We start from the raw sequence: 16,531 nt of genomic DNA, 5'->3' as shown, positions 1-16,531 counted from the left end.
GCTGCTCGGTGCCAAAGACAATGCAGGAAATCAGTCTCTGCTTCTCTAACCCATTAGGTTTCTTTTCTAATGCTTTCAGAGCACAACCAACAAGGTGCTTCCAGTGAGACTGACTCATAACAGACTTAATACTTTCTTTTAAAAAAACATCAAAAGGCAATGTTAGGGGTTAATGGACTAATTTCTCTGGGCTATGTCCCTGGAAGAAGCAACCTGTGCTGAGAGGGAAAATGCCTTCCACTGGACTAAGTCCCATCAGCATTGTAAGTCACACTGCCTAATAACATAAACCTCACTCAGTCATCACACACGTTTAACAAACCAGTCAGTTCAGCCTCCATTACCCCAGAAGCTTCTGACCAGTGTCACACAACCCTGGCTGAGCGGCAGAGGTGCCAAAGGCATGACAAGCGTCACTGTGACAGACGGAGCAGGCTGACAGGAGGGAAATGGCACTGTGGCCCAGCCCTCAGAGAAGCCCTTCAGCAGCAGGCAACCAGATTCATGCTCTCAGTCCTTTCTGGGTGCAGACACCGCTGGCTCTGGTGCATGAGATGCAGCATCACTTCTTCCCAACCCATGTCCCATCCTTACCCCCTTCTCTCCCCTGTCCAAGCGAAGCAGACATCAGCCCCTCAAGGCACCAGCCCTCCCATGCTGGGCTCTCCTCCCACACCTTCCACAGCTGTTCCCATTAGCCAGCCCTTCACCTTAGCAGTCACATGGCCTCACACCATCTCTTTAAAGCCACTGGTAGCTTGGACATGAAATTCAATAAGATGACGATGACCTGTATGGTCCCTGCTGTTCTTCGCTCCTCTATTAATTCCCTTCTCCATCCTTTCCTGTCATTTTATTTTACCTCTTACTCCATGCCTAATAAATTATCAGTAATGCTCCAGCATCAAACATTTATTATCCTCAGCACCACGTGAGTAATGAGTGAGTTAACCTCCAATTTTTTGTCCGTATAATTCACACATATTGATTTTACATGAAAAGAACTCTTGACTTACATTGGATGACCCTGATAAATTTAATCTCTTTAATGCTTCTTCTTTCTAAATAAATGTAAAATGTTTTCCTCTAGAAAGTTTCCCGCCAGTAAAATCTGTATTGAAACTTGGCAAAAAACCTCCTCCACTACTCTGTCAAATTAATTGATAAAATTAAAAACCCCAAACCTACATAAAAATTCTCCAGTTCCTCCAAGCACTGGCAGCCCAGCAGCCTGACAGTGTTGTTACAAAAGTGACAGGTAATCAGAGCTGACAGCTGGTGTCAAAACCCACAGCTGGAATTCAGCAGCAGAATGGGACAGGTCCCAGTTTGGGGCCATCTTTTCTCCTGTTCTCATCACCCCTCCTTCCCCCACAGCATTGCCTCAGCGCTGATGGCCCAAGCAGCAATTCTGCGAAGGGAGCATAAGGACAACACAACACCTCCTCCCAAGCCATGGGGACCCTGAGGAATGCTCTGCCACGGGTGTCCGTGGCCCTTGTAGCGCTGCTGTCCCTGGCTTGGCATTGCTGGGTCAGAGGACTGACCAGGAAAACAAATTTTGTGTTTTGTGCTGGTTCCCATGGAGTGTCACAACTTTCCCATAGGATGCACACATGGCTGGGAGTTTTAAACACTCAAAAACTTGCAGAGCCTTTGCAGAAGGCTCACAGCAGGAGTTAGGAGAGTGTTTCTTTAGATTCCATAGACAGGGCAGCTCTCTCCACCATCATCCCTCTGTGCCAGGTGCAGCAGAAGGCTGATGCAGAAAGGCTGGAGGAGTCAGGCTCCAGAGACAGGCTGGGAAGCCAGCTTGGCCAGCAGCTGGACCACAGCCCGGCCAGGACTTTGCCACAGCCCAGCAAAACTGAAGAAAAAAATTAATTTGGAAAATTAAAAAGATATTTTGCCACGGGAAAGATATGTAGCTGGGCATGGACACAGGCTGCTCCCTGCCAGAGCAAGGCGAGTTACTGCCCTCTGCAAAAATTCCTCCTCTTTGCCTCAGCTCCAGGTCCCAGCCAAAATGAAGGGAGGGAGAGAGGAAGCGATAGGCAGGATCCTGTGCTGAGAGGGGCTGGCACTGGCAGCCCTCTGGAGACACAAACACGTCCTTCCTAGGGAAGGGCGTATCAGGTAGTGCTGCCAGGGAGAGCTCGTGGAAACAGAAGGGGTTTGTTTAGGTTGTGCCTTTAAAATATGTCCACTCCCCTCTCAGCCTGCATATTTTACAGTCTCAGCATAGTTTCCCCTGTGGACAGCTCTGGCAGACTCGATTTTTTTTCCGAAGTGAACTCACTCACAAATGCATTTTTCAAGCTCCCACAACTCAAAGAATAGAAGTTTCAGCCTGAGGAAAAGAAAAGGCAAGGACCAAAAAAAGGTAACATTGCAGAACATTCAGGGGTTCAAGCACACAATATTTGAAATGGGTAACTCATTTGCATAGTTCTTCAGTGATGAGTTGGATAAAAACTCATCCCTTTTCATGATAAAATGCTTTTTTTTTTTTTTTTTTTCCCCTGTGTACACAGGAAAGGGCAGGTATCATGGTGATTTGGACTCCAAATAGATGTTTTTCATCTGCAGGATGTAGGGAAATCATTAAGTATATTTGGCCAAATATTAGAAAACCTTATATTTCAGCTACCCAAGTATTAGAATTCTGTACACCCAAGTACTGGAAACAGCTGTGTTGCAGCAAGAAGTCCTGTTTCCAAGCAAATGTAAAGGAGAGAAGACAGATAGTGATTGCTTGAGAACATCAGTACAGGATGAGCCACCCAAGTCCACAGAATTTCGCAACATTTTCCCTGGTGGTAACAGCTTTGGGTCCATCCTGGGAACAGTAATTCTAAATAAACAGCTTGGTATTTCTTCATGCCAAATAGCTCCTTTTGGTGCTTGAGAAGACAGTACACCACACCCAGTTTATTGCTATTCCCCCAAAACAGCCACACTGAACCTTATGATTCTTTCTTACTAAAGAAACACTGGAGAATCCAGGCAGGAAAACCAGAGTGCCCAGCTAATCTGCACATCCCAAGCAGGGAATCCAAGCTCCTGGCACGCCCTCCACCCAGTAAAGCACCCCATGCAACACAACATTTGTTTGATTTGGATTTTTTACTAACAAACCCAGGAAGAGTAGAGTAGAGTAGAGTAGAGTAGAGTAGAGTAGAGTAGAGTAGAGTAGAGTAGAGTAGAGTAGAGTAGAGTAGAGTAGAGTAGAGTAGAGTAGAGTAGAGTAGAGTAGAGTAGAGTAGAGTAGAGTAGAGTAGAGTAGGTCATCACCTAAATTATTTTTGAAAGCCCTAGAATAATATCAACAATGAGATTAAAATATTTACATTATTATTTGAAAAAAAGCAAACCCAGTCTGGTGTTGCATGGGGTGGAAGGAATTATGGGAGATTTGATTCACCACGAGTAAATGTCTTAGAAGTTTGTTAATTATCATGAAAATTATTAAAAATTACCATCAGGATGCTGATATAAGAACAAATATGCCAATACAATTTTTGTATGTTGTCAGAGCACATTAATACGCGATTAATGTAATAATTGATGTATTTATTAAAGAAGCAATTTACTTCTTTAAAAGCACATCGATATACGATTATTGTAATGATTGCGACATTGATTACAGCAATAATTTAAACACCTGTAATTATTCTTATTAGTTTAAAGCCTTCGGACTACAGGACGGGCTTGAACTCCAGCCTACAGCCACAATCTCTCTCCGGGCGCATTCCCCCCGCCACGCTCTCCTCCAGCCGCTGCGGCCAGCCCGTTCGGCGAGGCTGCATTCCGCGGTATCTCCTGCCATCTACTGATGCTGGCGAGGCGGCAGCGAGCGCGGGGCGAGCGCTGCCCGCCGGCTCCGAGCGGGCCGCGGGGCGGGCTGGGGGCAGGCAGCGCGGTCCCGGGGCGGTCACAGTCCGCTGCCGCCCGGGGCGGGCCGGGGCCGGGCCCTGCCCGAAACCTCCCCGGGGCAGGGCCAAGGCGCAGCCCTTAATAGCGGCCCCGGCGGGGCCGTGCTGTCCCGGCGCGGCCATGGGCGAGGCGGCGGGAGGCGGCGCCGTGCCCCCGCTGCCGGCCGCGGAGGCGGCGGGCGGGCAGGTGAACGCGCTGACCGTGCTGGCCCTGCTGGAGAAGCTGGTCTCCATGCTGGAGGCGGTGGAAGGCCACCAGCGGCAGATGGAGCAGAGGCAGCGGGGCTTGGAAGGGGCGGTGCGGGGCATCCAGGTGGACCTGGTGAAGCTGTGCCGCAGCCACGGCGCCACGGGGGAGGCGGTGGAGAAGCTGCTGGAGAAGTCGCGGAAGGTGTGCGCGCACACCCGCGCCGTGCGGGAGCGCCTGGACAGGCAGTGCGACCAGGTGCGGCGCCTGGAGCAGCACCACGCCCAGCTGCTCCGCCGGGACCGCTTCAAGGTGCTCATCTTCCAGGTGAGAGCCCTGCGCGCAGCCCCGCTCCCCGCCGAGGGAACGGCCCGGTGCTGCTCGCTGGCTGCGAGCTCTCCGCAAACTCGGAAGCCAGAGCCGTCTTTGTGCTAACTTGGCAAATGCAGAAGAAAAACCTTTTCACCTTAGCAAACTTGGGGAAGGAGTAATCTTTTGCCATCTTTTAAACTTGGGGGAAGTGCCCTCTTTCATTCTTAGCAAATTCTGGAGAAATGCCCGTTTTTCCTCTTCGTGGACGTGGGGAAAGCATGTTTTCCTAACTCTTAGGAAATACGGGGAAAGCTTTCTTTTTTACTTTTGCAAACGTGAGGGGAAAGCACTTCTTTTCCTTTGTTTCCTTTTTTTTTCCCCTAACTTTTAGCAAACTTTGAACCCTCTTCAGCTCTTGCAGCGTTGGAGATACTGTTGTCTTTTACTAACTCCTAGTGAATGTGAGGAAAGAGACCTTGTTTTGCTAACTCTTAGCATGCGTGAGAAAACTGCCGCCTTTTATTCCCTGGAAACGAAGGGAAAGAGCCATATTTTACTAACTCCACGGTTTGTTTTACTGTGTGCTTTGGGGTTTAAGTAAACTTGAAGGGCCCCTTACACGTTTTTCCAAACTCTTGGCAAACTTGAGGAAAGAGTCCATTTTGCAAACTTGCAGTAGAAATGCCCCTAAAAAGTGCCACAGCATCTACCTTCAGAAGCAGGAGAGGGGCAGGACTGCACGTCCCTGTCTCCTCGTGCCCTGCTTCACTCTGCAGGATTGATCTGGCCCATTCAGGGATGGGCTAAAAATTCAGCTTAAAAACTCAGCTTCCTGGCAGTCCATCCAGTGATAGCAGCAGTTTGCATATTTTCCCCTTTTTAAGCAATGGTCTGGATAGAGCTCGCCGTGAGCTTTAACTAAACACAGGACGTGACTTTCACATATTTAAAAAAAATAAAGACGGGCCTCCACAAATCACTGAGGGAGGGCAGGAGAGCAAATGCTGGGCTCGGACAGTCACAGCTCGGGCACTTCGTGCTGAACTTGTCAGCTGGGTGTTACCTCTGCCAGTCACTAACTCTACTCCTTGGGTTGTTGGGGCTTTTTTCCTAAACAATCCCAAAATAAGAGAGCGGTGGTTGATTGTCAAAAGCTGGCAGGGCTGGTTAGTGCACAGGCAATTCCCCCAGAAAGGAAGCCCCCACCTCCCTGCATATTGTTCTCCCAAATTACAGTCCAGGCTTGTCAGGCCAGAAGAGGAGGAGCTGCAGCATGTATCTACCCCAGAAGGAATGTGGAAATTATTCCAAAGACTGGGTAAATTAAAAGACACATGTTCTCTGCAGTTCTGCAAGTAATTTAGGATCCATTCCTGTATGTCAAAACACTGCCATCTCCCAGGCCCCATTAGCTGGTGACTGGCTCCCACCTCCAGGTTCAGACCTAGACCTAGACAACGTCCTGTGTGGTGGGTGCATCAGCAATGCCTGCGGGAAGGTAATTTTTAACATTTTTCATAACTCTGCACGTCAGAATTAAGGCCTCACTGTTGCAAGGAGCGTCTTCCGCCAGAGAACTCAGTATTTACTATTTTAAGATGACATAATGCAGAGAGGAAAGACAAACAGAGCTCTGTGTGTGCAGGACAGTTGATGTTACCTCGGGTGGGGAACTTCCACTGGCAGCAATTTGCAGGGACTGGGTGAAAGCAACTGTGAAAATGACCAAGAAGGGTTTGAGGGGTAAAGCTGTGTCCTGCTGGCTCGTTCCCTGGCACTAAACAGTGTTGTAAGGCCTGTTTAAACCTCTGAACCTTTCCTTAGTACTGCACAAACCTAAGGCAAGCAACACAGGCCCATGTCCCAGTACAACAGATAAGGAAAATCCACTCTCTGTCTCTGGGCTGGTGCTTTTGGACAGCAGGTCTGTTCTCCACGGCTTTTACAGGGATTTAGGTGACTCTGTTCCCATGTTCCCATGTTCTCTGACCAGAGAATGTCACCACAGTGCAGGATGATGACTATAACCAGTCCCAAGCCAATGCAGATGAGGAACACAAGACTTAAAAAAAGAAACACTGCAGTTAAATCTACTAAAAAAAAAAAAAAAGTCTACAGCTATGGAGCTGGGAATCGCTGCTGGCAGTGAGGCCTGCAGTTAAATGGCAGTGTGGCTGTCTGGAAAGCCTGGGTGGTCAGCAGAACTCCTCAGGGGCATGAGAGGCTGACTGAGGTGGGCAGCGTCCAGGGCTTTCTCCAGTGGAGTCTGGGAGGAGCTGGGATTTTCTGCTGAGAACTGGCTGCAGCCAGAGGGGTGCCCAGGCTGTACCTGCATGCCCACCTCCCTGAAATCTCCCTGCCAGGATCTCCTTTCAGGCTGGAGGAGGGACAGTCTGGTAGTCAGCAGGGCCGCTGCCTTGCATGGATAATTGTACAGGCAAAAAAACCAGCAGGTTGGCTGAGTTTCTGTCCTGCCTTGTACAGGAATCCATGGAAAAACAATTGCAGGAAGGAGAAGTCACAGCAATGAAGCCGTATTGACGCCAGATTTCTGTGGAAACAAAGGGGAATCTGGATGTATGAGACTCCTCTTTAGCTGGGGGATCCTTCTTTTCCACTGAAAAACACAATGCCAATCTTCACAGAGCATCTTTCTCATTAGAAACAGCTTCTCCAGCTTAGGGAGACAGCTCAGTATGAAAATATTAATTCATATATGTGATTCAGTTCTGCATTCACCATATACCCTAAGCCCCCTAATGCTTGGTGGGAGCACTAAGCATAGCCGAAACAGCTCCAGCTCTGCATTTTATGAAGTTGTGCTGCCACACACCAGCATCAGCTTTCCCTCTGCATATGCACTGAGAATGAACTGTGTTTAGAAAAGTTCACCTATTTACATATTTTCCATTAAAGTGCTCTTAGTTTTCTCTCCCTAGAATGTCTGCATATATTTCTTTAATTGGTGGCATATTTTAAGGGAGCTCCATTCCAAGAATTTGAGGATGCAAAAGTTATTATAAATGACACAGCAATTCAGCAAAACACTGAAGTGACTGTTTTAAAAATCCTTGTTAAGCTTTGGCATTGTTCCCCTCTATTTTGTTCTCGCCACATGACCAGCTTTTTGGTTCTAGTTTGGTGGGGGTTTTGTTTGCTTTTTTAGCTGCAAAAGCAAAATAGAAGATAAAAAAAAGGCTCGTGTTTAATTTTTCAATTAAATGTCATGTTTACTGGTTAAATGTCATGGAAATAGGACAGATAAAATAAGTCAGAATTGCAGCTTGGGGTCAAGCACGCTAATATTCAAGTCCTTTTCAGGTGCTGCTGGTGGTAAATCGTTCATCCTAAAACGAAGCAAGAGGGGGGCACAAAACATTATCCGTTCTATTGTATCTTCTTGTATGGATTACCGCAATAATCTTTTGCAAAAGCAACTTCAAACTCAAAAATGAACAAGTGAGGGAACCAGAAGAACTACAAGCTGATAATGCTGCATTTCCCGCTGGAGCCTTGCAGGAAGAACACTCTTGTATTGATTAATGACAGAAATACCTCCCGTGGCTGTTTGGACTTGGCCCAGCTGTGCTGTGGGAGGTCAGGGGACGGTGCAGCCACCGCCCCAGCCTGTAAGGGACCTGCCAATGGCTGGGTGGCACTTTCCTCCTGCCTGCCCTCCCTCCCCACCCTGACAGCCAAGTCTGAAGGGCTGTGTTTGTCGAAAGGAAAGCAGGGGGAGTTGGAGCTGGTTTCAGGAGGATTTGTCATGTTTTGACCTATTTTTCGTAGCAAAAGTTTCAGGCTAGCGATCATTTGGGCATGTAACAGCAACATACAGAGGAGCCTGGACTGGGAAAATGCCATCTCTCCTTCTTGAAGGTCATGGCCTCATACAGCAAATGTAACAAAAAAAGAAAACCCAAACCAAAGCAGATTGATTTCCCTCGTGCAGCAGCATCAGAGAATCAGCACTCCTTGAGTAAATTAACTACCTGTTCACTAGGGCCACCCAGTTTTGTAGCACACTGTTACGGATCTTATTCCTTTTCGTAGGAGATAGGGATGAAATTACAACCTGCAGGAAGTTCCCAAGGATAACTGATCAAAGCCACACTGATTTTAACTATGCAAGTATTACTAGTGTTAGCAGGAGTTGTTTTATGCAGAGAACTTCCACTATTCCATTCACCTCCTACATGGAAAAATAGAATTCACAGGAGCTATCTACCTACAGTCAAGCCCATCTAAGAAAAAAAAATGCAAGGGCTGTTTTTGAACTCAGATGTGGAAAATACAAAGATGTATTGCTTTCTTAGAATTTTAGATTAGATCAAGAAGAAAAGATCAAAGTTCTACTTCCTTTGGCATGGAAAATAGTTATGCAGTTTGTAACAGCTGGCATTTTTCAGTGTATTGTTCTAGTCTTCCTAAATGAAATAGCAGACTGCTTAAAAATGTATCAAAACAAAATATAGCTGTCACATAAACTTGTAAGACCAAAAAGTTATCAATAGCCCACTTACAACGTGTTATCAGTAACCATGTTTGAAATAGAAATGTCTGTTCCACCACAGAGCATTCCTGCTATACCACCCTTGTGTTTTCAAGGCATTTTAGTGAATTTGTTTTCATTTGCATTTTAATAGTTCCTGTAATCCTAAGGTCTTTCGGAAGCATGACATAGAGAAGCGTGTCATTCCCATTTTATAAGCTCACTAATAGATGCCCTGATGTTTTCCAGAGCCATGCAGGAAACTTAGAGGGGTGATGCACTTGAATTCCAGTACTGCCTGATAGCCAGAGACCACCTAAGATCTGCTTTTAATCGAATCATTAGGTCATTATTATGCAGTATATTTTTGTTTGGGTTTTCTCCCCCCCCCTTTATAAACGTGGGTAGTTTGACAGTCTCTTTTCTATTCAGAAATTTGATAGAAATTGTAATCAAATTTGCGTCCATATTCTTCTAGAGACTGCATGTGGCACTTCAGTTTAACATGAATACTGTAGACAGAGCTAAACTGACCTTGAGAAGGACCTTTCAGACCCATCTCTGGCTCCGACTGCACTGTGATTAAACTCATATGACGTCACTTTCCTAGATAAAATACTTAAAAAGTAACAACCCACCTCTCTACTCCTTAAAATCAGAGTTTTTCTACACCATTCAGGCACTTACACCTGAATGCTCAGATGTCTAAAATTGTGCATGATTACCTAGGTTTGGAAAGAATGCACTAGACATGAAAATTATGTTTTATACTAAGTTCTCATGCTCTGGGGAATAATTCAACACTGCGCCCACTCATGTAATCCACATTTCATTAACTACAGTGGAGAGAAAATATAAATATTTGTGCAGCAGTTAACAGCTGGTTTCACTTAAAGCTGGTGCAGGTTTCCTTTGTTTTGTTATCTTGGTCACTGTTGCTGATAGCTGCAACAACATAATAGGTGTCAGGAGAAGAGTATGGGCTTCATGAGATGTTCCCCTGCAGGCAGAGGGCCTATAAAGAAAGCTGTGTGCCAGTGTATCTGACTGAGGCCAGTGGCCCAGAAAGCTGCAGAAACCATAGGAATAAAGCATGTACAAACTGTCCAACCAGCATCCATGTCTTTTATACTTTTCATTTTTATATCCACGAGAGATACTACTTGAATCACTGTGTATATATATATGGTATAAAATTATTCTGCCCATCTACATTGCATATTCTTGAGTTCCAGAAGGGCTACAAAGTAGCCCTAGTAGTAGCCCAAAGCAGTCCTAGTTTTTAATAGAACCACAGAATAACAGAAACAATTAGGTTGAAAATGAGATCATTGAGTCCAACCTATGACCCAACACCACCCTGTCAACCAGACCATGGCACCAAGTGTCATGTCCAGTCTTCTCTTAAACATCTCCAGGGACAGTGAATCCACCACCTTCTTGGGCAGCACATCCCAGTGTCTAATCACTCTTTCTATGAAGAAATTCTTCCTGATATCCAACCTAACCCTCCCTGAGGCACAGTTTAAGTGTCCTCTTGTCCTATCAGTGGTTGCCTGGCAGAAGAGCCTGACCCCCACCTGGCCACAACCTCCTTTCAGGGAGTTGTAGAGAAGAGTAAGGTCCCCCCTGAGCCTCCTCTTCTCCAGACTAAACAATCACCATGTACAACAGCCCTGACAGCAAATTTAACCCAAGACACTATTCTCTGCAGTGATCACAGCTGTATGCTCAGTCCCGAAATAATGAGCATGAACTTGGAAGTGTATGTGGCCTTTTTTCCCCTTAACTGTACACTCAGGCCCACTAGGGACAGATCTGAGACTATTACAGCCATTTCACTCAGCACTTACTGCTTTTTTGTATCTAAAGATAAATGTGGAGGGAGGAGGGAAAAGAAAACCCTTCCAATCCATGTGAGGAAGTGAAATTGCATGCACCCTGTCTGAAAGTGATAAAAAAGGTAATGAATAAAGACGATGCAGATCCAAGGCTCAGGGTACTGAGAGGAGAAGGGCGTGTGCAAGGAGCCTCATTTTCTTTGCACGGGTAGATGCCTGCAAAAACCCCACAGAACAGAGAGTTCATTGTGCTGCCTCTGAGCTGCTGGGGGTTGCAGAGCTTTTGCACTCGGTGGGCACAGACATCCCTCATTATGATCTGCAGCTTCTGCCCTTGCTCAGCCTGTTTTGTTTTTAGATTCTTTCTTTCTGTGTCCTTTCTTGGTTTTGTTTCTACAAAGCAATACTTTTCCTGTTAGCCAGAAGCTCCTCTTTTCTATGTGGTATAGTGTCTCTTTATTTTTGTATACCATAAATTTGTAATCTTACAGTTCAAGGAGCTGTCCTATCCACATTTTAATATTTACCAACAAAATTTATGACTCTGGGTTTTTTTTTTTTCCCTGTAAATAGCTGTAAAATAGGATATACTCTAAACATCATGAACTTCATGGTTTCTCAGTATCAACAGTCCATTTTTAACAGTAACATACGTTTTGCAGGAACATGGCGTAAATGCTAACTGCATTTGCCATTTGAGATACTTCCCAGATGCAACCAACACCTCTGAAGGGACATTCTCAGTCTTTGAGAATATCAGTCTGCTCAGGCTCAAGAAACTGAGAGCTCTGTGGGGTTATGTGGTTCCAGAGGTCTGCAGTACAACCTCCCTCCCCACCATACCCTCCCTTCTCCCCAGGGACAGGTGTACAACTTGACAGATAAACTCTTTATGTGAGAGTATCTAATACAAATTAAAAGAACAGGATTTCCATTCTGCATACATTCCAAGTCACTTTGAAAGAGTAGTCTTACAGCTGACAGCTTGTAAGTCTTAAACTTTACCAGATAATGGTTCAGTGGGCTTTGAGTGGTTTGTTACTGGTTAAGTGTACTGAAAAAAACAATAAACCTTCAGCATTCATCTCATTATGGGAGGAAAGAAAATAATTGTTTGGGGTTGTGCTTTGTTTATTAAATTATTTGTGTCCTGTGAACTATGAAACTCAAATGTTGTCAATTCTTTCAGGAGGAAAATGAGATCCCTGCCAGTGTTTTTGCAAAAGAGCCGATTCCTAGCATTACAGAAGGAAAAGAGGATCCTGTGGATGAGAACAAAACACTGGAAGACACCATGCACACAGTGGAGTTGGGTTCAGATGACGAAATGTTTCATGAGGGAGATGACTTGGATGACAGTGCAGAGGAGAAAACAGAAGAATCAAGAGCTGAAAAACTTAAAAGATCCAGCCTCAAGAAGGTGGACAGCCTCAAGAAAGCATTTTCCCGTCAAAACATTGAGAAGAAGATGAACAAAATCAGCACAAAGATTGTGTCGCCTGAACGAAGAGAAAAGATCAAGAAGTCACTCACTGTGCACCACCAGAAATCCTCCTCTTCAAAGGGCTCGGGTTTCAAAGTGTCTCCCCTCACATTCAGCACCAAGAAAGGCCGCGAAGGAGAAAGTCCCACAGAAGCTGAGGACAGACCATCAGAAACTGCAAGCAACGAGCAAGCTGAGAACGAGGACGAAATGTCCTTTGCCGACATGCACTCAGACCTGACACCCACCACCTCCCTGGCCGAGGAGGGCAAGGCCACCGTCGATTCTCTAGAGAAGGCGGCCAGAGTGGAAGGGAAGGCTGTGGTGAGCAACAACATTGAGCTGTCCATCGTGGAGGATGATGAAGAGTACAGGGTGCCTCTAGAATCTACCCAGAAACTGTTTGATGAGAGGAGCAACCCAGTTGGCGGGGAAATGGAACAATCTGATGAAGAAACGACCCAAGCAGCCGTCCTGCAGGTGAACCAGACAGCGTGAGCAGCCCCAAGCCCCCCTTCGCCTGCCAGACACACACAATTTTCCTTAGGCAAGGAACTGGTTCCAGCTGCAGGAGGAGTGACTCTTCCATCCTTTTCTCTGCAGTGATAACTTACTGCATCGTGCTGGAATGCAGAGTGGACAAGGTCAATGACTTGAGCTGCAACGGGCTCTGCTTTAGGTCGAGTCGCTGGTGTTGGTGAATTTAGAGATGCTGCCAGCTGGTGTCAGAGACTAGCAGGAAGAGAGGATATCTGGTAGAAGCAAGCTGATCAGCTGGCTTTCTTAGAGTTAGGTCAGAGGAACACATGGAGAGTAGTCAAGACCCAAGCATTTCTGTTCTTTTTTCTTCCCCCAGTATTTCCCAGCACTGTGAGTAGTTTTGTATGTAAATGTGGGAATACCAGTGAGAACATTTGATTTCAGTTGCCTTGCCATGCTCCATGAATTCTAACAACCTCAGTAATTGTGCACACACCTATAGTTTAGGGCTTTGCTCCACAGCACTGTAGGACTAAAAGAGCAGAGTACTTAAAGGGCAGAGCTGAAAACCCACTTCCATCCATTTCAGTGAGAGGAAGATTTTTGCCAGTAGTCACTCGCTATTCATTTAGAAGAAATCACTGTGTTTAGGTGGGGGGGGGAGGGAAGTATTTTTCCATCTAACAGAGTTATGGAAATACTTTATTGACAAGCGTGAATGTGTGATCAGTTACTGTATCTTTAAGGGTTCAGAAATTGAAAAAAAAAATACAGGTGTTTGATAGGAACGTGAAGGTAGCCTGAAGAAAATACGAAGTGCTATGAAATGTAAAAAAAAGCAAAAGTAACCCCCCACAGTATTCAGTCTATACTCCCAGCTTAAAGTATATATACTCAGATAACACTAATTAATTCATAGTCTTTATAGCAATATACTATCAAACTTTGCACCTGCACAACTTTGTATCTCAGAGTATTTTGAAAATAGGATAATTTATCTTTTTACAGATTATTTCATATATAGAGCTATATCTACACAGGAGAGTTAGATAATTACAGGGATGTAAGGATAATTTCTTCAAAAAGGTGAAATACTCTTTCAGGCATGTCCAAAGGGAACAATGTGTTCTGGATTGAACTTCATGGCAGGGATGAGTTTACGTAAGTATGAGCCTGCAAAGCCACAGGATTTGGTTCACTGCTAGTAACTTTGATCAAAGTCACCCACCTCCTCTCAAAATTACTAGTATGTAATTCTTCAAAATTAATTGAAAGTGAAAGGTTACAGGGTAATTTGTTCACTATGAATGTTCATTCCTGTCACTTAAGAGGTAAGGGGCAAGGGAGGAAAGGGAAGCACAAAACCCACAACAGTTCCCTTACATCCTTGGTTGTTTATGCAGTGGGTTATTTTTATTTTTTTATATAAATAAAAATTCTACTGATACTTAACATTGCACTAAAAGGTTGCTTCCTTTTGTGTTTAGAATCACAAATTACAGAGGAAATAAAAGCTACAGCAGAAGTATGAAATAATTAACAGGAATTACTCCACAGGGATAATATCTGTAACCAGTAAATCACACTGGAAGTTAGTTAGTCAGAGCTTAGTGTAGGCGAGTACTATTAAGAGTTAAGCTCCTAAGTGCATGGTATCATATAGAAGATTCTGTTTCTAAGAAAAAATCATGGCATAACTCGTGCAGCTATATTTTTATTTTGTATTAACTACAATGGATTTCAATAATTTTTACTTGTAACTAACTACAAATATGACAAATAAAAGCATAATATAAAACACAGCCATGTCAGTCTTTGGGAGAAGCAGTCTGAGAAGCTGGCAAAGATAAAATTTAAAGGTCAAGTATTTATTACTTCAGTTCATGTCCCTGTTGTATCTATACCATTTTCTTTCTCCTCCTATGCTGTTATTTAACAACGCAAACAGCAGTGCTTTGCTTTCCAGACACTTGTCAGACTTCTAGCCCATCTAAACGTATTCAGGCACCTTCCAAAATCTCCTGGCTCAGTCTGCATCTTTTTTATTGGACTGTGGCATACTCCTAATACACTACATAGTCCTGGAAAGCATATTTATATCAAGTTCATGTATTGAAGTCTATGTTCTCTTTATGCACACAGATAAACTCTTGTCTTCTAGAGTGCCACATAGTCTTTAGCAGGCTTAATTTTACTGACAGACCAAAGAAAGCACGTTTAACCTTTATGCAGCAGCTGTCAACCTCCCGCAGCCACCAAGTGCTAACCAGGAGCCCCAGCATCATGTTTACATTTTGCTTTCAGATACGCTGGTTTGTTTGTCCTGCTAAGCTTTAATTCAAACAATACCCCTGGCCATGCTTTATCCAGTTTTAGAGATGCTGAAATGAATCCCACGCACAGTGTTCTAAGAGCATTACAATGCTATCCAGCAAAACCATTGCGAATGCAGACACTGAGCATCTGGGAGAATTAACTCAAATACCCACTTCAGAATACAGCACACACGCAGCCATCACTTGCAGGACTAGAATTAAATGTTTTCTGCATCACAATTGCACATTTACAAGGACAGGTGGGTCTGTAATCCTAACAAACAAAAGAAAGCATACTTTGCAAGAGAGAAAAGTGTTTACTCAACTCATCTATGTCTGCTTTTGTGCTGTCTTATAAACCAGAGGAGGAAGCAAGCTCAGGCTCTCAAGATGTCCCCCAAGCTGTTTCTTCCCCTTGCCTTCCATTCTCGAGGCCTGACTGAAAACATCAGCCTGCAGAACTTGCTGTTTGAGGGAGGAGACAGACTGTGGGACCTGCAGCACCGTATTCTTTCAAGTATCTCAAGTATGTGCCTGGATGATGTCAGGCTGGCAGATGTCAGGCATATGCATGAGTATTCCATGATTGTGCTGACAGGTTTGTCTACATAATTACTTTTTTAAAAAACTGCTTGTTTACGCTTCCTGACACAGTAACAGTGAGCTCCACTTGTGCCATTATTCCTTGGAAGACCTGACCTGTGAGCTGCTGCACAGATTCAGAGTCTGACCTCCACCAGAATTGGCAGCAGCTCTGCACAGAGAAAAAGGCTGTGATAAAGCCCTTATGGTATAAATATTTAAACTAACAGCACTCAGCAGCTGCTGATACTTCCATTTTCAATGACACAAAACCAGCTGACATTTCTGTCCGCTTTTAGAGGAAAGAGCAAAGAGCATCCCGTTGACCCCCACGTGCTAATCCACAAGCTGGCTCCTCTGTGAAAAGGCAAAGATAAGGGTTTTCTGGACCATTTCACTGTCAAATAAGAGAGTGCAGTGAAAGCCATCATACAGGCCTGACAGAAGCCTGTTCTGTCTCTTTAACAGATGGAAGGGGACAAGAAAAGGATCAGAAGGTAAAATACACCTGGATAGCCCTTTACACACTACTGCAATGAAAACCCTTGGTTGTTGTAGGCTGTAATGCTAAACACCTGCACAACTGATGACTGATAGTCACAAACTTAAAAAAGAGGTAAGCTCAGAAGAATTAGTGAGGTAATGGCAATTTGTTCGAGGTCAAACTTCACAAGGGGCCAGTCCAACCCTGAAAGTCAGTGAAAAGCCTTCAGCTGGCTCAAAAGACGCTTTGAGCCATACAATGGTTTTGGACCACACATACAACTCCTGCGATCATCAGCAAGCTGTGTGCACAGATGCAGGACACGAGATCTGTGTGCGTCCCCAGTCCAACCCGCTTAGCTCATCAACCGAACAAAAAGTTTTCCTGCCATCAGCACGGCAGATGCAGCGGTGTGGCAGA

The 16,531-nt window shown here is 44.9% G+C and overlaps 1 protein-coding gene and 1 long non-coding RNA gene across 2 annotated transcripts in view; one reads left to right on the top strand and one right to left on the bottom strand.

Moving 5' to 3' along the window:
- Positions 1-4,056: 4,056 nt before the first annotated feature.
- Positions 4,057-14,532, top strand: CAVIN2 (caveolae associated protein 2). The gene is made up of 2 exons (XM_066189599.1): positions 4,057-4,449; positions 11,957-14,532. Exons 1-2 carry the CDS (start codon positions 4,057-4,059, stop codon positions 12,746-12,748), a joined length of 1,185 nt encoding a protein of 394 aa, XP_066045696.1. The 3' UTR covers positions 12,749-14,532.
- The window catches only part of LOC136293171 (uncharacterized), a 43,648-nt gene continuing 32,518 nt past the window's right edge, over positions 5,402-16,531 (bottom strand). The window contains exon 4 of the long non-coding RNA XR_010722104.1: positions 5,402-6,985. This is a non-coding gene — a long non-coding RNA (uncharacterized lncRNA). The remainder of the gene's footprint in view (positions 6,986-16,531) is intronic.

Source organism: Chamaea fasciata, unplaced genomic scaffold (assembly GCF_029207755.1).
Source record: "Chamaea fasciata isolate MVZ Bird 193981 ecotype frontalis unplaced genomic scaffold, bChaFas1.0.hap1 SCAF_8, whole genome shotgun sequence".
Classification (NCBI taxonomy): Eukaryota; Metazoa; Chordata; class Aves; order Passeriformes; family Sylviidae; genus Chamaea; species Chamaea fasciata.
The sequence above is the reverse complement of the archived record's forward strand: the minus strand, read 5'-3'. Positions and strand labels throughout refer to the sequence as shown.

Coding starts and splice junctions, on each gene's coding strand:
- CAVIN2 (XM_066189599.1), top strand. CDS start 4,057: ATGGGCGAGGCGGCGGGAGGCGGCGCCGTGCCCCCGCTGCCGGCCGCG. Junction 4,450..11,956: donor TCAAGGTGCTCATCTTCCAG/GTGAGAGCCCTG, acceptor CAATTCTTTCAG/GAGGAAAATGAGATCCCTGC.